The sequence below is a fragment of the Arvicola amphibius genome, chromosome 1, assembly GCF_903992535.2.
Source record: "Arvicola amphibius chromosome 1, mArvAmp1.2, whole genome shotgun sequence".
NCBI lineage: Eukaryota > Metazoa > Chordata > Mammalia > Rodentia > Cricetidae > Arvicola > Arvicola amphibius.
This window is the reverse complement of record NC_052047.1, coordinates 37,652,209-37,675,936: the sequence shown is the minus strand read 5'-3', so window position 1 is coordinate 37,675,936 and position 23,728 is coordinate 37,652,209. Positions and strand designations below refer to the sequence as shown.

At 43.2% G+C, this 23,728-nt stretch overlaps 1 protein-coding gene across 4 annotated transcripts; it reads right to left on the bottom strand.

The window, feature by feature from the left end:
• Window positions 1-13,714: 13,714 nt before the first annotated feature.
• Tlr6 (toll like receptor 6) lies at window positions 13,715-20,425 on the bottom strand. Of its 4 annotated transcripts, none has more exons than XM_038336462.1 (3): window positions 20,356-20,425; window positions 19,266-19,523; window positions 13,715-17,003 (listed from the first exon to the last, which is right to left on the bottom strand). In XM_038336462.1, the coding sequence occupies exon 3, from the start codon at window positions 16,961-16,963 to the stop codon at window positions 14,513-14,515; it is 2,451 nt and encodes an 816-aa protein (XP_038192390.1). In that variant the 5' UTR covers window positions 16,964-17,003; window positions 19,266-19,523; window positions 20,356-20,425; the 3' UTR covers window positions 13,715-14,512. The 4 variants fall into 4 exon arrangements, with proteins under 4 accessions (XP_038192390.1, XP_038192371.1, XP_038192379.1 ...); XM_038336443.1 differs by having other exon boundaries at window positions 13,715-16,987; XM_038336451.1 differs by having other exon boundaries at window positions 13,715-16,987; window positions 20,267-20,361.
• Window positions 20,426-23,728: the final 3,303 nt, after the last annotated feature.

The window sequence follows — 23,728 nt, the reverse complement described above, 5'->3', positions numbered from 1 at the left end:
TGCCAGTGAGAGCAAGGGCAAGCAGGCAAAGAGCAAAATCTTCCTTCTTTCCTATCCTTTAACGAGGCTATCATAAGAAGGTGTGGCTCGGATTTAGGGTCGGTCTTCTGATCTCAAATTTAAGGATTTAAGGTGGGTCTTCCTACCTCAAAAGATCCAGTCAACTAAAAATCCCTCGCAGCAGCTTGAGTTTTTAGTTCATTTCAAATGGAATCAATTTAACAACCAAGAATAGTTATCACAGCCCCTAAAGGCAGGCTTCAGGATCCAAGATCTAAAGAAATGCCTAAGGATGTGCCCAGTGGTGCAATAGGGGCCCAAAAGTTGTGAGGTAATCAACCATTCTTAAGTCAGAACTAATCAACAGGAAGGAAGTCTTTCCTGGTACCGTAAACCTGGCCAAACAACTGTGAGTCAGGACATTATAGGCCCTAGGGAGGAACTTATACAGCTGTTGTCTTGCTAAATGAACACTTTGTCAAACTGGCTTCTAAATACTAATGTTTATAAACATAGATTAGCACTGCCTTCAACCTTAGCCAGAGGAGCCTCTCTCTGCAGTGGTCAGCGCTTAATGAAGAGACTCCTCATTCATCAAAGTGCTGAGAATAAGTGGCTATTGAGTGCTCGCCCTAAAAAGGGCATCTATAGCAACCTTCACCCAAGGCTCAGGGAACAGCATGGAAGACAAAGCATTAAGTATGTGAGAGCTGGAGGATGGGGAAGAGAGCTGTGGAATGAGGCCTTCAGGACATCCCGTGACCCCGCTTCCGAACTCACCCCAGGTATGTCTGCTCACGTGAGATCACGAAACCAAGCCAACATCAGTCAACATGCCAACAGGCAGCACTAAAGTATGATGGGAGAGGAGAGGAAGAGAAAGAGAGAGAGAGCCTGAAAGAATGTGTTGGGGGTGGAGAGTTCGAGTAGATATGACTAACATATATTGTACACATAATACAAAATTGTCAAAGTTTAATGATACTCTGTTTAAAAAGAAAACGGCCCAAGAAAGGAAACTAAGTGAAGCTCAAGGCAAAGCACGTTATCATTCTCGTGTCCCTCTTCCCTCCAAGCTCACGCCCCATCCCTCTATGAGCTGCCTCCTCACCTCTTTCTGTCTCCCCTTTATCCAGGGGATACCCACACGTCAGTACAGCCAGCCCTCCCGCGACAGCCTTCTCTTCTCAAAGAATATGGCCTTTTAAATTTGAATAAGTATTGAAAGCATTGCAATTTTTAAAAGTATATCTGAAATATTATTTCACCACTCAGTAAATACCAAACATTATTAATTAGGGTGTGTGTGTGTGTGTGTGTGTGTGTGTGTGTGTGTGTGTGTGTGTTAATGCCAACTCCCAAAGTCTGGTGTGTATGTATTCATCTCAATTGGGTCACCCACATTTGAGGAGCTCAGAGATCACACGTGGCTGAAGGCTCCCACACTGGACAGCTCCGGATTAGTTGACACTATCACAACTTGAAAACACACAAAAGCCGAAGCCCACCCCTGTCCTTCAGGCAGCCCCTAACTTTTCGCCACAGCGAGTTCTCTGTCCCACATTCAGCTGTGTGTTTTGGGGTCCAGGGCACTGTAAAGAAACTGTCAAGTAGGTTTAATCTGTGATTGGTTTTTTTCTAAGCCTTATCGAACTATAAATACTCTAAAAATAAAAACGTTGAAAGTAAGCAAAAATATAATGTACACACTCAGTAACATAAATACTTTTGATGTATTTAGAATTGTGTAATCATTGCCACAATCAATTTACAAGATTTTCATCATCTTAAAATGAACCACTGTATCATTCTCTTCCTGTACAAGCCGGCCCAATTTACTCTACAGAAAACACTTCATCTCTGCAGACTTACCTCTCCCGACTACTTCAGATGGTGGATTTATATTCTCCAGGTTCCTTTTTGGCTGGCTTGCTTCCTAGCATCATGTTTTCATGGCTCAACCATGCTGTCGTACATATTGACATCTCAATCTTTTTCTTTGCTCATTTTTAAACATTTATTTATTTATTTATTTATTTATTTATTTTTATTTTGCATACCAACCACAGTTTCCCCTCCCTCCTCTCCTCCACCACCTCCCTTCTGCCGCCACTGCCCCCTGCCCATCCACTCCCCTTCCATCTCCATTCAGAAAGGGGCAGGCCTCCTATGGGAGTCAACAAAGCATAACACATCAAGTTGAGGCAGGACCATCATCCTCCCCCTGTATCAAGGTTGGGTAAGGCAACCCAGCATGGGGAATTGGTTCAAGCACCAGGAACAGATCCTGATCCCATTGCTAGGAGCCCCACAAACAGGCCAAGCTACACCACTGTTACACACACGAAGAGGGCCTAGGTCAGTTTCATGCAGGCTCCCTAACTGTTGGTCCAGACTTGGTGAGATCCCATGAACTCAGGCCTGCTGTATCTGTGGGTTCCTCTGCCATGATCTTGAAACCCCTAGTTCATACACTCCTTCCTCTCTATCTTCAACAGGACTCCCGGACCTTGGCCCAGTGTTTGGCTAGAAATTTTTGCGTTTGCTTCTATCAGTTATTAGATGAATGCTCTCTGATTACAGAAGGAGGCCAGTTCAGGTACCTTCTCCACTATTGCTAGGAGTCTTATCTGGAGTCATCCTTGTGGATTCTGGGGAGTTTCCCTGACACCAGGTTTCTCCCTAGCCCCCATCAAGATATCTCTTTCATTATTCTCTCCATCTGTCCCACCTTCAAACTACCCAACCCAATCCTTCACGTTACCATACCTCCACCACCCCAGCCCTTAGTTTACCCAGGACATCTCTTCTATTTCCCATTCCTAGGAAAATCCACGTGCCTCTCTTTGGGTCCTCCTTGTTGCCTAGCTTCACTGGGGCTGTGGGTTGTAGTCTTGTTATCCTTTACTTTACAACTAACATCCTCTTATAAGTGAGTACACACCATGTTTGTCTTTCTGGGTCTGGGATACCTCACTCAGGATGGATGATTTTTTTTTTCTAGTTCCATCCATTTGCCTGCAAATTTCATGAGATCATTGTTTTTTTCCCCACTGAGTAATACTCCTTGTATAGATATACCACATTTTCTTTATCCATTCTTCAGCTGAAGGGCATCTAGGCTGTTTCAAAGTTCTGACTTTTACAAATAACACTGCTATAAACATAGTTGAGCAAGCCTTGTGGTATAATTGAGCGTCCTTTGGGTATATGCCCAAGAATGGTGTAGCTAGGTCTTGTTTATGTTGTGTGAAACAATTTGAGGAGTATTGGTATTAGTTCTTCTTTGAAATTTTGGTAGAATTCTGTGTTGAAACCATTTGGCCCTGGGCTTTGTTGTTGTTGTTGGGAGACTTTTAATGATTGTTTCTATTTCCTTAGCAGCTATAGGTCTATTTAAATTGTTTATCTGGTCTTGATTTAATTTTGGTATGTGGTACCTATTGAGAAAATTGTCCATTTCTTTTAAATTTTACAGTTTTGTGGAATACAGTTTTTTGAAGTATGACCGAACAATTCTCTGGATTTCCTTAGTATCTGTTGTTATGTCTGTTTCTGATTTTGTTAATTTGGATATTATTTCTCTGCCTTTTGGTTAGTTTGGATAAAGGTTTGTCTATCTTGTTGATTTTCTCAAAGAACCAACTCTGCTTCATCGATTCTTTGTATCACTTTCTTTGTTTCTATTTTATTGATTTCAGACTGATTTGATTATTTCCTCCTATTTACTCCTCCTGGGTGAGTTTTTTTTTTTTTTGTTTCTAAAACTTTCAGGTGTGCTATAAAGTCGCTAGTGTAAGATTTCTCCAAATTCTTTATGTAGGCATAAAGTGCTATGAACTTTCCTCTTAGCACTGCCTTTATAGTGTCCCATAGGTTTGGGTATGATATAGATTCATCTTCATTGAATTCTAGGACATCTTTAGTTTCTTTCTCTAATTCTTCCCTGGCCCAGTGGTGATTCAGCTGAGAGTTGTTCAGTTTCCATGAGTTTAAAGATATTCTTTTCTTTTCAGACAGAATTACTCTATTTAGGCTCAGATGTCCTGGGACTCATTCTATAGACCAGACTGGCCTTGAACTCACAGAGCTCCATCTGCCTCTGTCTCCCAAGTTCTGAGATTAAAAGTGTGCACCATAACCACCAGGCCAGTAGTAACTCATTCTTGCTGCAGAACAATTTTCAGTTGTATGGTCTCTTAAGGTTTCTCTTGCTGTGAAGAGACACCATGACCATGACAACCCTATAAAGGAAAACTGAGAGTCCACTTGTGACTCAGTTTCCACCTGTAGCCCATCCTGACTTAACAGTCGTTTGAGTTCAAGCTTGCCTTCTCTGCTTGTTCCTGTATCCTTGAAAGTGAGAAAGTTCTGATTAAGCCCATGGGCAAGAGTGTTTTGTCCTTGATGGAGAACACATTATTTATTAAGATACAGGTTGCTGAGTGCCAGCCAGTTAAAAACTAAAAACTGTTTGCTGCTAGCAGGACTCACAAGATAGGTAATGAGGCTACATCCTTCCTTCTCTCAAGGGCAGTGTAGGGAGGTGAATGACTGATTATGCTGTTCTTTTATCTGCCTTTTGCCTGTAATTAGTATATATGCTGTCTTAGAAATAAACTCCGGGCTGGTTGGTATTCACCAACAGGTCTCCCAGATCTATCGTGAATTTTCTGTCTCAATTTTTTTCGATCTGCTATTTCCTCAACCTCACACCCCTTTCCAGAGACGCCACCTGACTTTGTTGGAGCAGCCTCCAACAGAAACCATTTAACTGAGGTGGTGGCTTACAGTGTCAAAGGTTCAGTTCATTATCATCACGGCGTGGAGTATGGGAGCATGCCGGCAGATGTGGTGCTGGAAGAACAACTGAGAGTCCTCCATCTTGCAGGAAACAGGAAGTTGATTGAGACACTGGGTAATATCCCGAGCATAAGAAAGCCCGCCCCCCTGTGGCACACTTTTTCCAACAAGGTCACACGCACTCCAAAAAAAGACAAGACTCCCAGTAGTGCCACTCCCTATGAGATTATGGGGACCATAGCATTCAAACTGTCACATCTGTCTGTTCGTCACCTATGAGTATCACGGCTTCTATGAGCAATGGTGTTATGAGCAGTCTGTACACACTTTTGTGTAGACATATTTTCTCTTGAGATGTGGCCAGGAGACCGATTACTGTATAGTAGAATAATTCTGTTTAGCCTTCGGAAGAGCCACCATGCGGAGGGCAGCTGCAGCCCTGCCCTATCCAACTGACTCTACTTCTCCATTTCTGTGCTAGCACTTGTTTAACCTAGTTGTTTACAGCCCCGACTGGGTACAAAGAGGTACTCCACTTTGGTGTGAGTTTGTGTTTTCCTGGCTAATAATAGCATCAACCATCTTTCACATACATTTTGACCATTTCTACATCTCCATTTAGATTCATTTCCCATTTTTTTAAACCTTGTGTTGTCCTTTTGTTTTATTTTGCTTTCCTATTTCTACTTATTTTTTTTGTCTTGCATTGCTGGGGTCCAAACCCGGGGCCTCACAATTGATAAGAGGCACTCTACCATTAAGATGCATCCTGAGCATCTTAATTGTCTTTTTAATTTTGAATATTATTATTACTCCAGCTGTTGCTGTGCATGCATGTATGTATAGTGTGTTAGAGGAGAAGGTGAACATATGGAGGTCGCAGGACAACTTTGTGGAATCAATTCTCTTCTTCCACATTTATATGAATTTCAAGGATTGGTCAGGTAGCCAAGTTTACACAGCAAGCACATTATATGCTGAGCCTTCTTGGCAGCCCCTTATTGGCCTTTTTAATTATTGAGTTGTAACTCTTCTTTACACAGACTCCAGACTTAAATTCCTTATCAGATATAGGAATTGCAGTTTTCCCCCTATTTTGTAGTAATCATTTCTTTCTTGAAACACAAAGACTTCAGTGTTTTGTTTTATATGATTTACCCTTTTTTCTTTTATTGTTTATATGGTTGGAATCATATCTAGGGAAACACTCATAAATTCAGTATACCTCTGTTCTCTGTTGGAAGGTTTTTTTGTTTAACTCTTTAGGTCTTTGATATTATTTTTGAGAAAAAAAAACCTTGCTGCCGGGCGGTGGTGGCGCACACCTTTAATCCCAGCACTCGGGAGGCAGAGGCAGGCGGATCTCTGTGAGTTCGATGCCAGCCTGGTCTACAAGAGCTAGTTCCAGGATAGGCTCTAAAAAAGCTGCAGAGAAACCCTGTCTCGAAAAACCAAAAAAAGAAAAAAGAAAAAAAAAAAACCTTGCTATATAGCCCAGGCTAACCTGGAACTCACAGTCCTTCTGCCTTAGCCTCCTAAATTCTGAAGTTATAGGTATGTAGCCCTTTGCCCAGTCTTTTTGCTTTGCTTATCCTGTGGTGGATCTCAAATCCAGATCTTTAAGCATGCTGAGCAAGCTCTCTATTACCAAGATAAGCCTAGTCCTTCAGTGTTCAATGATCCTTCATCTTTTGTACATGGTACAAGACAGGGATCAAACTGTTTTTGTATGTGGATATCCAATTGCTTCAGCCCCCTGGTTGAAAAGTCTTTTTTCCTTGAAATGGTCTTGGCACCATTGTTGAAAGTCAATTGACCTTAGATACACAGGCTTACATATGTACTCTAAATTATACCCTGTTGACTGACTTGTTTTTCCTTGCATTGGATGGCTCCATTTTGTCTCTGTAGTCTTGTAGTGAGTTTTAAAATCAGAAGTGTGCAAGTCCTTCCTTCTCAGCTCACGCCGACTATTCTGGATCTCTATATTATTAAGAATTTTACTACCAGCTGCATAAGGTATGTTGTCACTTGCTTTGCTTTGTGAAAACAGAGTCTTTCTGTGTAGATCTGTCTGGCTTTGAATTCATGATCCTCTGACTTCACTCCTGAGTGCTGGGATTGTGAGGATATACCACCAAGCCTAGCTGGGAAGTGCACTTTCTTTCTTATTAAAATTAACTTTTAAAATTAGCATCCAAAATAATTGTCTTTATTATGCATTTGCATATGTATAATTATACTTTGTTCCAATTTGAACATAGAATTTTAAATATAGGTTCTACCTATGAAAGAAAATGTGACATTTGTCTTTATTTGCTTGCCTTATTAAGATTAACACAATGATTTGTGGGCCCATCCATTTCCCTGCAAATGCCGTGATTCCACTTTTCTTTGGAGCTGAGTAATATTCTGTTGTGTATATGAATCATATTTTCTTTGTCTGCTGAGGGTTACCTGTGCTAGCTCCATTCCCTGGTCATTGTGAATGAATAGCAGTAAACATAGGGGCATGTTTGTGGTGTGTTGACTTAGAATCCTGCAGGTTTTGTATTATATTTACTTTTCTTGTTATTGTTACAATGCCAGACAAAAGCAATGAAAGGAAGGAAGGGAGGGAAGGAGAGAGGGAGGGACGGAGGGAGGGACGGAGGGAAGAAGGAAGGGAGGGAGGGAGGGAAGGCTAACTGTTGTGGGATTTGATGGCGCTGTGAAACAAAAGAGATGTAAAGTTTATGAAGTTGAAAAATGTAAAAACTTAAGTTGTTTATCTAAGAAAATGTTTTAAGGTCTAGAAAGATATTTTTAGATTGGTAATACAAGTTAGAAAGTGGTTTAGGCATAGAACTTTGGACTCACCAAGACAGGATAGATAATTGAGTACTTTCCCTGAATTTGCCAAATACTAATGGAGCAGACACTATGGATGTAATTCTTCATTGAATTCTTATTGCATATAGTTTTCCTGTGTTAGAGTTTAAAACTTTTCCTTTTGATTTAGACAAAAAAGGGGGAAATGTTGTTGGATATTTGATTGCACTGTGAAACTCTGAGACTGTGTTAATAAAATTAACCTTGGATCAGGGGTGAAGCCAGCAACTAATTGACAAAAATTAGCCATAGAGAGTACGGAGGACCCAGGAAGATGGGTAGGGAGATGAGCAGGAAGGAGTAGGGAGGGACTTAAAGATTTGCAGGCTATTTTGGTTTGAATGTGTGGAGAGATGCTTCTCTTAGTGGGTCTCTGACCAATAATAAAGGTCAGCTATTTGCTTCTTAGCTTCTCTGATCTAGCAGATTTTCACCCAAACATCTGACTCCCAAGTCTTTCTGGGTAAATAAAACAACTTAGATAAAAACAATAGTTGGGGTTTTTTTCTTAGCTTGAAGGTACAGTTTCTCATCATGAAGAAGTCATGGCAACAGGTGGATAAGGCAGTTGGCCATACTACGTCCACAGAAAGTAAGAAGACAGATATGAAAGTTGATACTCAGCTTGTCTCCTTTTTATTTAGTCAGGAATCTTAGCCCTTGAAATGGGACCACTCACATCTAGGATGCATCTCTCTCCTGGGTGATCTAAAATCACTCACAGACATGCCCAGAGGTTGTCTCCTAGGTGGTTCTATATCCTATCAAGTTGACAAGCAACACTAACTATACGAGTTAATGGGCTTAATTGTGGCTTTTGCATATGTGTCATTATGCTTGTCCCAGCTTGAATATGTAACTCGAATATAATCTGAATTGAGTACCTGGGTCATAGAACAGCTCCATTTTTAGCCTTTCGGTCAGGTTCTGTTCTGATTTCCATAGTGACTGCACACGTTTGCATTCACACCAAATCTGTGTAAAGATTCCCCTTTCCACATCCTTGCCGGCATTTGTTGTCATTTGGTCTCTCGATATGGTCCTTCTCACTAGAGCAGGATAGAGTTTTAGCATGGTTTCAGCTTGTATTTTCCTAATGCTGAAGGGTGTTGAACACTTTGCAAGCATTTATTGGCAATCTATATTTCTTCTGATGAGAATTGTCTATTTGATGCATTAGCTCATTTAGCCCAATGATTTGGGATCTTTAATGTTTAATTCTTGTGCCTCATTATAGATTGCAGCTATTAATTCCACGTCACATGTGTAGTTGGCAAATATTTTTTTCTCATTCTGTAGGCTGTCTCTTCATTTTGGTTATTGCTTGCTTTTCTGGGCAGGAGGTTTTGATTTCATGCAACCCCACTCGTTGGCTTTTTGGATTGTTTCCTGTACTACTGGAGTCCTTTTCTATCTGTGTTTTGAAGTGTTTTTCTCTAGCAGTCTTAAGATGTTAGGCCTTACCTCTGGGTCTCTGAAGCATTTTGAATTTTTTTTGTACGAGGTGGGAGATATGAATCTAGTTTTATTCTTCTATATGTGGACATCCAGCTTTTTCCTACACCAATTGTTGAAGAAGCTGTCTCTCTCCAGTGTCTGTTTTTGTGGGAGTTAGTTGTCTTTTGTTTCTTTGTTTGGTTTGGTGTGTGTTTGGTTTGCTTGCATACATGTTTGTATGCATATGTGTGCACATGGTGTGAAGGCCAAAAGCTGATGTACGTCTTGTGTAATTACTCGTTACCTTGTATTTTGAGGCAAAGCCTCTCACTTGAACCTGGAGCTCTTGGACTCATGTAGTCTAACTGGGTCTGCTTGCCACAGGGATCCTCGTCTCTGCCTCCCCGGCACTGGTATTATAGGGCGGTCACCACGCTTGCCTTGCATTTATGTGGGTGAGGCAGATCCATATTCAGGCTGTCACACTTGTGCGGCAACCTAGCAACCCCCCAGTTTCCCTATCCCCAGCAAGGAAAACTCTTAAAAACTCATATTTAAAGAAAATAAACTGGGGAGGGAGTGGGAACTGGGATTGGTATGTAAAATTTCAATTAAATAATGATGAATAAACTGAAAAATCTCCCAAAATCTTAAGGAAGACCTAGTTCTAATGTCCCTCAAACTGTTCCATAAAAGAGAAATATAAGGACTGCATTTCTTCCTCCTCTGTGTATATGATGTAGTGATGTTTCATTTGCATTTTAATAAATAAAGCCTCCCTAAAGGTCACAATGCAAAGCAGCCACACTAGTCAGCCATACAGGCCAGGCAGTGGGGGCACACCTTTAATCCCAGCAGCCACACTAGTCAGCCATAGAGGCCGGGCGGTGGTGGTGCACGCCTTTAATCCCAGCACTAGAGAGGAATATAAGGGAAGGATGAGAGAACAACTCGCTCTCATTCAGTCTGAAGATTTCATGGAGATAAGAGCTCTCTAGTGGCTCAGCTGCTTTGCTTTTCTGGTCTTCACGTTGAACTCAGTATCTGTCCCTGGGTTTTCATTATCCGTGCTACCACGCATCTTCTACAGTACGAAACTAGTCATGAGCCGTCAGCTTATGCCTGTCTTGAAGTGCCCTTATTTAGCCACCGATAAGTTTAAAAAGACAGTTTAATTGGCTAAAGCAAGCTGGCTTGGCAAGTATTTACTTTCAGAGTGTGAGATATACCTACTTCATTATCCTGTATTTTATGGTGCTGACAAGAAATTTGATATCATTCTGATATTTGCTTTTGTGAGTTTTCCCCCACAGCTTTTAGTATAGCTCCTTTGCTTTGTATTGTTGACATTTGGACTATACTACCTCCTGGGAAGGGCTTTTCTGGTCATCTCCACTTGGAGCTCTAGGTGCTTTTTGTGTTTGAATATACAGAGTTTGAGAATTTTTTGCTGTAACTTCACTGAACAGATTCTCTATGCATTTGGTGTCTGCCCCAGCCCTTTTTCTACCCCATAGATTCCTAGGCTTGATCTCTTCTCTGTGTCTCAGCATCCTTCGATGCTGTGCGTATGCTCATTGCTTTTCCCCATATTGCAATATTTTGTCAGCCACAGCTTCCACCCTTGACATTCTCTCTTCTGCGTGGTTTAGCTGATTAGTGACACCTTCCACCGGGTTTCCATCTCATGCATTGAATTTTTCATTACTAGATTTTTTTTTCAAATCTTAATTTCCTTGCTGAATGTTGCTTCCATGCTGTTAACTTTTTAAATCCACACTGCTAATTTTTCTCGTCCATGTGGGTGACCTTTTCTTCTATGTTGCTGACTTTCCTCTCCAGGCTCTGGATAAAATTCTTTTGCTTATTTGCATTCTCTTTCAGGTCATTGATCATATTTCAGTGAATTTTTGAAACCTTTGTCTGGTATTTTTACTTTCTTCGGTAGCTTTTATTTTTATTTATTTATTTAGTTAGTTAGTTAGTTCATTGAGAGTTTTGTACGATGTGTTTGGATCAAATTCATCCCCCAACTCTTCCCATATCCTCTCCCCTTCCCTAACCACCCAACTTTGTGTCCTTTAGAAAGTCTGTGCTGCTCAGACGCTCTTGGATGTGCGGTCCTTCACCAGAACATGGCGGCTCACCAGGGCTTCACCAGAACATGGCGGCTCACCAGGGCTTCACCAGAACATGGCGGCTCACCAGGGCTGCACTGTTTCAGTATCTATTGTATCCCGTAGTTGATCTTCTTTTTTCTGATATTTTGGAGGGTTGTGGGCTTTGCGTCTCCATCCTTCTTGTGTCCCTGTGTTGTGATTTTCTGTATCTGCTTGTTTGGATAACTTCTGGTTTTATCTGAGCATCTTATTATTGAGTAGCTTGTGCACAGAGGCACGATACCCAGTAACCTCTTCAAAGGGGAAAAGGCCACAACCCTGCTGGAATAGCAGTAGCATCAAGCATACAAGACCTGGAAGCACACCATTGTAGCCCATTTACACGGCATCACCTATAATCAGACAACTGACAATGGCATCCCAGGGGCCTCTGCCCTTCACACTTAGGTTTGCAATGTGTAGGCTGGGCAGATTCTGTCACCTTCAGTGATGTGGAGCAATATTTCCTAACTGTTTCTTTTTTACTTTATTATATCGTTGAGCTTTTTCCTATTTAGAGGACAATTTGTGCCTCTTTAGTGAATTATTTGTTCCTAGAATATAACTGTTTTCATATTGGGGCCATAGTTTATGGTACATTCTCTTTTTTGTTACTGACATTGGCCCTTCCAACTCTGTTCAGACATCTCACTTCCTGTTCATCTTTCACTTCACGATTTTTTTTTAAACAATGAATCTGTATATTTTATGTCCATAGATTTCCTTTGTTATTGTTTCCATTAAAATGAGTGTTAATGGGTTTGTAGCATTTGTTGATATATGGAATGCCAGTATTCCCACCATAGCTGATCTGATCTGGCTGCAGAGTTGATGAATATTTAGCAGTTGGCTATCACTAGTCTGTATAAGGTGAGTGTGGTGGTTTGAATGAAAGGGACACATTCCATAGGGAATGGCACAGTTAGGAGGTGTGGCCTTTTAGAGTAGGTGTGGCCTTGTTGGAGGAAATATGTCTCCATGAGTGGGCTTTGAGGTTTCAGATGCCTAAGCTAGACCCAATGTCACTGTCTCTCCCTGCTGCCTGCTAATCCAGGTGTAGAACTCTCAGCTACCTCTCCAGCACCATGTCTGCCTGTGTCCAGCCATGTCCTGCTATGATGATAATGGACTAAACCTCTGAAACTGTAAGCCAGCCCCAAGTAAATGTTTTCCTTCATAAGAGTTGATGTAGTCATAGAGTCTCTTCAGAGCAATAGAAGCTCTAACTAAGATGCCCACTCCAGCAAGCCATTGACATTTTGTTTATTTGATTTTGAGACAGGATCTCACTGTGTAGACCAAACTCAGAGATCTGTCTTCTTCTGCTTCCCGAGGAAAGGGTTAAAGGCATATGCCCTACTACTTTGATAATTTAAAAGTTCTTTCCTACAACAAGATCAAATATCCATATGTATGTTTTTCTGACATGAAAGTTCTTAGTAATTTCAATGTTTTATTATCCAAATAAAACATTTACTAAGAAAAATCAAAACACACAAATAAACAAAAAGAAAAAATTAAAAAAGAAAAAAGAAAAAAATCTCTCCCCCCCCACCCCCGTTTTTGTAACATCAAATTTTTTCTTCTCTACACCTGTGAACGTGCTTCAGCTCCTCATGCCTGCTGACAAAGTGTTGTTCAGAAACTTTTACCAATCTACCTGTACACACACAGGAGGGTGAAGCCCAGCCACAGCTGCGGGACTCTGTGAGGACTGACGCGTACCATTGCCCTCTGTCTGGCTAACACGAAGCCATGTAGACGCCTGCTCATACTGAATCCCTCTGGGAGAGGGAACTCTCTGTGAAGGATAGAGTATTTCCCTAAAATGGACTGTCACCGGATGCGACTGAGCTGCTTCTGACTAATATAGCGAGTACCGCTCCCACCCTGAAGCCTCAGCCCACAGCTCAGTGGCACCAGAACTTCAATCCACTCTCTGCCAAAGACACGGAGATAGAAGCTGTGTCTGTCAGCCTTGTACCTCTGTGACTGAAGACCTCGTGTAAACAAAGGAGGAAGTGACCATGGCTTCAGTCCAGTTCACCTGAGTCCCTGGCTTTGGGACCTGAGGTCATGCAGAGTATCATGGCAGTGGGGACATGTGATGGAGGGGTTATTCACCTTATGGTGATGACAGAGCACAGAGAGAGAGTGGGGAGAGGGGGCAAGAGCACACTCCTAAGCTAATTGTGGCAGTTCATCTCTGTAAATGATGAGCTTGGAGACCGAGGCAGGAGGGTCACACAAGGCTCAGGGACAATCTGAACTACACATGGTGAGACCCTGACTTAAGAACCACAAGAAAACGCTGGGCGGTGGTGGCACACGCCTTTAATCCCAGCACTTGGGAGGCAGAGGCAGGTGGATCTCTGTGAGTTCAAGGCCAGTCTGTATGAGGTGAGTTCCAGAACAGCCAAAACTGTGACACAGAAAAACCCATCTCAAAAAAACAACAACAACAAAAACAAACAAACAAACAAACAAAACAAAAAGCAAGAAAAGAAAGAAAAATGAGCCTTGAAGAAAATATAACCTTCAAAGGCATGTCCTTAATGACCTACTTCCTAGATTTAGGGCCCCCATCCAAATGGCCCATACAGCTGTGAACTCAGCAGAGGCTAACTCCATTGATGAGGTGAGCACCTTCGTAAACACTTAGGATAGCACCATCAGAATTTGCCTCAAGGCCTTCACGTGAGAGCCTTTAGGGACATTTTATCTCCAAATCATATGTGTTAGGTTTTTGTTTATTTGTTTGTTTTTGTTTCGTCCACTTGGCACCAGCTAGGGTCACATTTGGGAAGAAAGAACATCAAATAAGAAAATGTCTCAATCAGACTGCAGGCAGGCTTGTGGGACATTTTCTTGATTACTATTGATGTGGGAGGGAGGGTCTCAGAGGGTTCAGCCCATAGCGGGTGATGCCACCTCTGGGCAGGTGACCCTCAGTGTGATAAGAAAGCACACGGAACAAGATGTGGAGAGAAAGGTTGAAAGCAGCACTCTCCCACAGTCTCTGCCTCAATTTCTGCCTCCAGACTCCTGCTTTAAGTTCCTGCCTGATTCCCCTTCATGATAGACTGCAACCATAAGCCCAGAGAAACCTTTTCTTCCCTAAGTTGCATTTGGTTATGCTGTTCGTCACAGTCACAGAACCCGAACTAGGACACCATAAAAGAAGTAGCTCCAGCTAGGGACGTAAAACCACAATGCTCATCCGAGTCCAAGTTGGCAGTTCATTAAGTTGGAAATCCAAACTTCAAAGTTCCCACATCCTCTTCATTGACTAATATTAACTTCGTACTAAAAGAAGCTCTAAGGTTGGCCCAAAAGAGTCCATGTTTGCTCTTTTCTGCAGGCCATTCCAAGTAAGTCCGCTGTGTCATAAGAGCCCGCAGCTTGTGGTACCTACTGGGAATGTTATCTTGTTGGATGGGCTCCAGCAAGATCAGGATCAGGTTATCAGACCCTTCGTGGAAGAGATTGTGATGGGCAAAGTAGAGCTCATAATGGCACCACTCACTCTGGATGAAGTGGGGAGACAACACAAAGATGGACTTGTAACTCTTCTCGATGAAATGGATGATATTCTCCACGATGCTCTTGCCAGGGATAAAGTTTCTCTCGTGGAGGCAAACCCGTATGCCATCTTTCTCTAGGTTTGGTAGTAATTCATTCTTCACCCAGATGGAATCATGTTCACTGTATGAGACAAAAGCATGGAATTGGAGCTTCCTCTGGAGTTCCTCTTCAGGGATGTTCCTGGCCCTGTGCCGGGTCTGTGTCCACTGACACATCATCCTTAGGTACCAGGGCAGATCAAAGTAGAGGCAGAGGAAAGCCAGGATGGCAACCAACACCAGAAAAGTGGCCCCAATGGTGACAATCAGCAGAACAGTATCACAGGACAATGGAGACATATGGAAGTCCTGCAGTGGGGTCCCCTTAGCGCTTTCTGGGGAGTCACACCTATAAGAATCCGGCCATCCCTCTACCACTTGTCCTGATATGTGGCCTATGTTTTTGATAAACTCTCTCAGCTCACATGTACATTGGAATGGGTTGTTCCCTGCTGTTAAGGACCTGATCTTCTGACAGCTCTGGAAGAAATCCACTGAGGGGTGGGAAACTGAATTATGCTCGATGACCAGCACAGAAAGGCTGCTGAAAGCCCCGCATCCAGGAAGGTCCATTAAAGAATTGAATGCAACATTGAGTTCCTGCAAAGCTTGCAGGTAGGTGATATCTTTAGGGATGCTCATTATTCTGTTGTTGTGAAGGTCAAGGACCTTGACCTTGGGGGGCAAGCATCTGAAGACAGAGTCAGTAAGTACATTTGAAGAAAGATTTAACACCAATATGCTCTCAACCCAAGTGCATGTTCCCTCATATGCACGAGAGTCCAAGGAATTCAAACTAACATCCAAAGATTCCAGAGAGAACATGTACTTAGTCATGAGACTGACCTTGAAAAGGTTCTTCAAGCTATTCCTTTGTAAGATAAGTGTCTCCAATCTCCCTAAGGTGGAACAGTCTTGGAATACACTGTCTGTGAAAACATTCTGGGTAAAGTTCAGAAACGTAAACGTGCTTGGGGACTCAGGGCAGATCATATGGATGAAAGGTGTGTGTGAGAGGGTCAGCCTCCTGATGTTCATCTCAGCAAACATAGAGTACACGGCTTCTTTTACAAAGATAAACACCTGGTTTGTAACATGCTCTATTGTCAATGCCTTCAATGCTGTCTCTGAGTAAATAAAATTTTCATAATTGATGCTTTCAGTTATCGTTAAGTTGTAAATATTGAGATACTCCACCGGTCGGGGCCAAAGAAATTGGAGAAGTTCAACAAAGCACTTCCAGGTTGTTTCCACGTGGTGAAGAGTCAAATTGAATAAGGTGGGACCTCTGGTGAGTTCTGATAAAAATGTAATTAGCCTTTGACAGTTTCCATTATTCAATTTAATATTACTCAATTGTAAACATCCCAAAGCATTCACAGATATGTTCACTTGCACAGAGAACAAGCTACTTGGATGGAAGACCAAATGAAGAGCGTTGGTGTTTAGAACCTCAAGACTTTCATTCTCACCGTCTTTGACATGATAGCCCACTAAGTCCAGAAGAATGTAGTTTAAGTGCAAGTGAGCAACTGGGAGCAGATCCAATTGTCGGAACTTCGTAGCGCTTAATCCCAAGAAACTCAGGTGCGTCAAGTTGCCAAAGTCCTTATACACGGGCAGCAGGTCGAAGTCGTTGAATGAGAGGTCTAAATGCTTCAGGCTCACCGCAGGGCAGCCAGAGATGTTTCGCAACTGATTGTGAGAGACATCCAGATATTCTAATTCTGGGCTGAACTTGAACACACCAAAATCAAGTCTCTGGATTCTGTTATGGGAGAGCCTCAGAACCCTCAGCTCTGGCAGAAAGCGGACATCAGACATCTGAAGCTCGGGGATAGAGTTTTGAGACAGATTTAAGGATTTTATTCCTGGCGGCAGGTCTTTGGGGACACGAGTTAGGTTCCTGTTTGAGTAGTCTACTGCAGACTCAAGTTCATCAGAGAACTGGATCATGATTCCGACTATGAAGGCCAGAATGCAAACAAAATGGAAACTTCCCGCAGCGGGTTCTCTATTTTGGGTCATGATGCACTGGTTAGCCCAGAGGGACTGTACCATTTGTTTCATAGCATTTTTACTTGAGTTCAAGTCCTAGAAATAAGAGAGACTTTAAGGTGAATAAGGATTAGATAATGGCTTTTAAGCTTCCACTTCTCAGAAACTCAGATATTTCCTCTCGAGCACTCATCACTAGCCCATGTTTTTATGTGAAATTTTCTCAGTTTGTAGTTACAGGGGACAATATGAACTTTTAATCAAAGTACTGTGATTAAGTGTTTTGACTAGTCTGGGGGGGCTAAAGGATTCGGGGGAGGGGCATCACCTTTGTTCATACTTAGAACTTTCTTAGGACTGGAGCAACCTCCTGGGCAGTGATTGTCAAAAAAAAAAAAAAAAAAAAAGCTAAGGACAAATATACTAGCTGCAGTCACCTGAGCCAGAGGTAACAAAGAATAGACACACCAGAAGGCCAGAGAAGTAAGAGAAAGGGAGAACGGATATGTAGACACAGGGAAAGTGGAGCGAGGAGAGAAAGGAAGAGGGGACAGAGGCAAGGAAGGGAAGGCAAAGGGGTGTAGAGGCATCAACATAGATACACATGCAAGAATCCATACCACTCAGGCTCTCAATTGCATAGAAAAATATCTGAGCCACATGGGGGCCAGAAGCCAGCCAGAGACTGTGTACTGGCCTTTGAAGTCAAAGAAGTCTCCACCAACAACTTAATTCTCACAGTGGCATCCTGCCTTCCTACCCTCACCCATCCCGTTACAATCACATTGACAACTCAAAGTCAGCAGACACGTTTCAGGGAAACAGGAGCATTCGGGTCCTGGCAGAGGTTCATTTCATTGGTTCTTTTGATGCCAGGGATTTATTTTTAGTCCCTGGATCTCAGCTCTTTGACATGTGTTTCATAAAAAGGAGCATACATTTTTCTGACAACTATTAGCCTAGAAGCTATAGAGTGAAGGAAATAAGATTCAGCAGGTGATAATCAGAAGCTTGGAAGTTCCTACAGTTCACACAAAATGGGAGAAGAGAGAGAACTATGTCAAAACACACTGGAGGGACCAGCCACAGTAATGCAGGGTAATCTGCCCTAGGGAAGCCCAGGCAAGGGGATTAAGAGTTTCAGGCCAGTCTTGGCTATATAGGGAGAGCATGTTTCTGGAAGAAAAGATAAAGCCCATGGAAGAATCTAGAAGGTGTGTGAGGCTAAAGTGTGTCAGCAATAACTATTTTTCCAGAGCCCAGAAGGCCTCATGTGCATCTCATCAGATCACAAACATTGATGTTCATATCAATGACATTGAGTGAAGAGAAAAGATTACCTGAATGACAGAGACACGGAGGCAGGCACCCAAGCCCGCAGACCTCATGTTTCGAGGAGGACAAATGACTGAGGCTCCCTGGCTGGCTCCACCCTCTTTTGGGTTCTATTCTATACGTAAAATTATTTGTGAGCTTGGGGCACAAAAGCAGACATTTCTTAAACAGAGCCTTGTATGGCAGAATAACTGGGAGAGGCTTCATCTAGCAACTGATGGGAGTAGATGGAGAAATACTAGGCAGAGCTCAAGGAACCCTGCGGAAGAGGGGGAGGAAGGATTGTAAGAGCCAGAGGTGTCAAGGATACCAGGAGAATGTGGCCCACAGAATCAACCAAGCAAGCTTCATAGGGGCTCACAGAGACTGAAGCGACAATCAGGGAGCCTGCATGGCTCTGAGCTAGATCCTCTGCAGATATATTTATGGCTGTGTAGTTTGGTGCTCTTGTGGGACTCCTAACAGTGGCAGTGGAGGCTGTCTCTGACTCTTCTGTCTACTTTTGGGATCCCTTTCCTTCTACTGGGTTACCTGGTCCAGCCTTGATACAAGGATATGTGCCCAGTCTTACTGTAACTTGTTACGCCATTCGGGTGATATCTCTGAGAGGTCTGCTCTTTTCTAACGGGAAATGGAGGAGGAGTGGTTCTGGGGGAGAGGGAATGGGAGGAAGAGAGGGAGGGGAAACTGAGGTTAGGATGTAATATATACTGTGGGGGAGGACAGTTTTCTTTCAGGGTGGAGCCCTTGGTAGGTCTGACACACTCCAGTGGAAGGTCACATGCCCAAGAGTATATGGATACCACAAGTAGGTCTTGATGTGTTTAGGGGGGAAAAAGAGACCTCTAAGGTGGGTAGATAGGGAAGAGGGGTAGATCAGGCAGGAATTGGGGGAGTGCTGCATACAATCAAAATACATTTTATGACATTCTCAAAAAACTAATAAATTAGAAAAATTTAAAATCCACTTGAAATATACCCCAAATAAAACATTATATGTAAATAAGCTGCTTGTATTATTGATAGTATTAATACATACATAAAGAAGGATGGCATTTTCAACGTGATGGTAGAGAATTGATATTCATGGATGAAGTCCCATCCTACAAATTCTTCTGACAGTTTGTGTGTCTTGTTCAGGGGATCTATCATTCAGCCACCATGTGACCACGAGGACACATGTGAGTCCTGGAAGTTGCTCAAAACCTCAAGCAGTTCTTAGGGTACGCATTCTGAGAAGCAGCCCGGAACTTCAGTGTATACATGGTTGAGTGGGTGAGACAACCAGACGATCTCCCTGGAAAATTCAAGAGTTTCTGTCTTTCTAAAGGAAGTAGGAACAGACAGGAGTAAGTTTATACATCAAACAAAAAGTGGAAGGAAAAAGGAACAGTCAACTCAACCCCTATTTCAAAACCCACAAAGGTGGCGGGTGGAGGGAGTCGCTGTGAAAATTAAAGCTACGAGAAGGGGAAGGGTAGTTAATAACCGTAAGCAAGGGCAAGCATGAGAAGAATGTGTCGTTAAGTCAACACAAACACAAGAGAAACCTGGCTTTGTCAAACTTTGGGTGGAGGAAGAGTGCTGGACTCAAGGGCACAGAGTCTAGGAATCCGGGCTCAGTCACTTCCACCTCTTAAATCACGCTTGTTCCGTGTCCTCTCTGGACACAGGGCACGGTAGAGACTAGCGCTGGGGATATGAAATCACACAGGAGCGACTGAATTAGCCTTTCCTCCAAAACGCTCACGAATCAGTGAGAGGTACCGACCAATTAAATGAAACACTTTCCATACAGCAGTACAGACGGTGTGCTGTCGCGTCTACAAACGACTACAAACTCCGTGAATGGAGAAAACAGCCCAGACCAGGGGGGAAGAAACCACACGAGTCTGCTCACTTCCTTGGCTACTGCTGAAACGCCAGCTGTTTTCTGTCTAGCGTTAACTCACACATTTGTCTTAGGTAGTTCAAACGACAGCCACACTTTTAAAACACCAAACACAAAATCGTTTTGCAAAAATTTCAAAGAAAGCTTACCTATTCCCTACACTGCCGTTACCATTTTCTTTCTCATTTAAAGCATCAACACAATAATTTGAAAAATCCAGAAAAGCCTTCTTACTCACCAAGACTTCCTTCTCGGGAAAAGAAAGTAACCTCTAAAAGAGCTCGGAAAAAATATGTGCTTGACCAAGCCCAGTCCTTAGCCCGGGAACAGCGGTACGTAAGAGGTTTGGCGCCATCTCTTGACCCTCGGTGGAATTACCCCACATATAAAACCATTCCAGTCTAAAACAGCTTATAAATCCTTGGAGCAAATTATGAACGTTTTGTAATTACTATAAATATTTATCTAAGGCACGTTTTACATTTTCAGGCTAAATTTTAAATCGCTTCCAGGACAGAAAGTTATGAGACTCGATTCTCTGCTACAACAATCCTTCACATTTCCCCCAGAAATGCCTCTGTCATTCAAACACGGTTTGAGCATCTTGGGACTGACAGAGATACTTCAAAAATAAATAAGCTTAAACTCATCATTTGCTTTTTGGAAAGTCAATTTTCAAGAGAAGTTTTGTGACTGATACACATTTAGCCTGACTTCATAGTCTGACAAACATTGGATAATATTGGGTGTTCTAATTTTTTTGTTTTGTTCTGTTTTTGTTTTTGTTTTTTGAGACAGGGTTTCTCTGTGGCTTTGGAGCCTGTCCTGGAACTAGCTCTTGTAGACCAGGCTGGTCTCGAACTCACAGAGATCCGCCTGCCTCTGCCTCCCGAGTGCTGGGATTAAGGGCATGAGCCACTACCGCCCAGCTGCATGTTCTAATTTTTAATGCTAGAAGATCCTTCTAGACCAGACTAGGAATTAGTTTTCTAAAGATTGTTTAGAATTTGAGAATGCTTCCAGTCCAGGCTGAAAGGCAAAGAGAATGAAGGTCAGACCCTTCCTGAAAGCCAGGTGTTCCCTTACTGAGCCTTCTCACTTGATTAGTTTGTGCAAAGAATTGAATACAGGGGCTAAATAAGCATTCCCTAATTGATCTAACTGCCAAAGCAAGTTAAGACTGTGCATTGGGCAATGCTGAGCCTAGGAAGAAATTACTTCTACTTTCAGGAGGAAGGGAAGAGGAAGCTCTTACTGTTCACTTACTATTCCTCCTTACTCACTGAACATAAGAGGAAGTCTGCTCAGAACCAGGGAGGCTCAGCAAGGAGTGAGGGAAGCAAGGCTCGCAGCTTGTGAGTAGCGCGTATGAGGGGAGTCACCAGGAGAGGGGACACAGGCAGAGGGGAGAGGAGCCAGAGATGGGGATGATTGCAGGCAACACTGGGCCTGCTTCCTAAGAAAACATATGATACATATGTATACACACAAATGTGTGGGCACACACACGCGCACACACACATGCACGCACACACGTACACATCACTGAAAACTGGTCACATGACTCATGTCTCAACTGTATTGCATAATAATGTTGACATTTGGGGAGGTAGACGCTTTCTTCCTGAGGCTGCTTGCAATCATCAGAAGCGCCTTCAAGGGGAAGACCGAATCAGTCAAATTTGTGTAACGTGGAAGAGCCCACATGACAGCAAAATGAGCAGAGGCGAGAACAGCGAGCTGAGTTCCTCGTGTGGCTACTTGTGAGCTGTGAGGCTTTGGCTAAGTTGTGTAACCTCGCTGAGACTGTTTTTACCTGCAGAATGGTCAGAGTTGAGACTTTCAGGGATGATAATGAACATCAGGTGTCTGATGAACATCATGTGGCTGGACCAGGGACCGCCCGAAAGAGAAGCCCGGAGAGTAAGGGGATTTGAATCCTGTGAAAGCCATGTTTTTAAGTGGGGAAGTAGGGAGACCAGAGGACACTGTGGCCGAATGAAGCAAAGCAAGCTGCAGCACCACGGCCTGGCACGCGTGGACCGGGCTTGTCTTCCCACCAGCTTTCCTCGGAGCACTTCACAAGGACCCATCAAGTTCCCGCCAACCCACAGAAAGGTGCGGGGCGGTGGGGCGGGGGGGGGGGGGGGGGGGGGGGACGACGACGACAGCGCTTTCATCACCCCCACCTAACGCCAGTTCCGGAGCAGCTAGGAAACGGATGACCAGGGGTGGGTGGCCCCAAGACTGTGTGGCAAGTCCCAAGACTCACATGAAGAGGCACAGGCAGACATCCATTGGACTCGGACACAGAGCCTGACGTCCAGGGCCGATGAATGCCTGCAGCCAGGGGCTGGAGGGAGCACCACCCTGCGTTCATTTTCAATTCTCTGACTTCTGGAACCTTAAACAGAATAAATTGCTGTTGTTTTAAGCCACATGACTGAGGGTAACTTATTATGTCAGCCACGGGAGATTAATACCAGGATTGCACACATATCCGGGAACAGGCATAAATCTTTTCTCAGAGGTTACTTCAGAGCTCCTGTCTTCTGGCAGCAGAGCTAAGAACTATTACCATCGTATGACCCTCTCACCTTAAAAAAATACCATACATATATGTCATTTTTTTTGAGATAGTATCTCACAGGTGGGCCTCAAATTTGCAATCCTGCCTCAGCTCCTCAGTGTTGACATTGTAAGCATGTGCCAACTTTGTTATTTTATTTTTTAAAATGCCACAGCAGGATAAATAAGATAACATGGCCAGAGGCCAGCTAATAATCCTGTCCCAGTTCAGACAGAAGCAAAACATTAAGTACTGATATTAAAGCTAACATTTGCTATTGATTTTGTGGGGGAGACAAGCCATGGCTGTGTAAAAAAAAAAAATGTATTTGTAGTACATGCAACCATATGATAGTATCCAAAATATATAAAGTTTCCAACAAATCAGTATAAATGTGACTGAGAAACCCAAAGGGGAGGGCAAGGTAAGCCAAGAATATAAACAGACGGATAGCAGAGAAGTCGGAACTGGTCTAACATGGGGAAGTACACAGCCAAGCATCCTCACTACCCTTGGGAAAACTGATTCAGATACCACTGGTTGTATATCACTGCCCACTCCTGAGACAGACACAAATCCAGACTCTTGGTAATGCCAAGCCTGAATGAGAATGGTAGGAAACAGGAGCTTGTCAACATGTCCAGGGGCCTGGTTTGTTTATAAATGGTCAGAGGAGCCAGGCGTTGATGCCACGTTTGAAGCTCTTCTGATTCTATCGATGCCGTAGGAGGATCTAGGAGCCGAGACCTGCACACTGCCTGGTGTCTGGTTTCCTAACAGAGCCTCCCAGGGGCCTGGAGGTGTTAGTCCTTGACTTTCTTGCTCATTTCCCCGTCTCCGTCTTTCCCTCCGACACCTGAAGCCAATCCTTGAAATCAGTTTGCCTGATGTTTCAGATTTGGTGTTTCGTTCACCAAGTTGAACACCACCATGAGCCCGACCTGCCCTTCGCTAATTCCAGGGTCTTCAGCAGTTACGCAGAAAACCCCTGATTATATCCCAGATACTTTTAATACCAGCGGCTGCGCACCAGCTCCAGCCA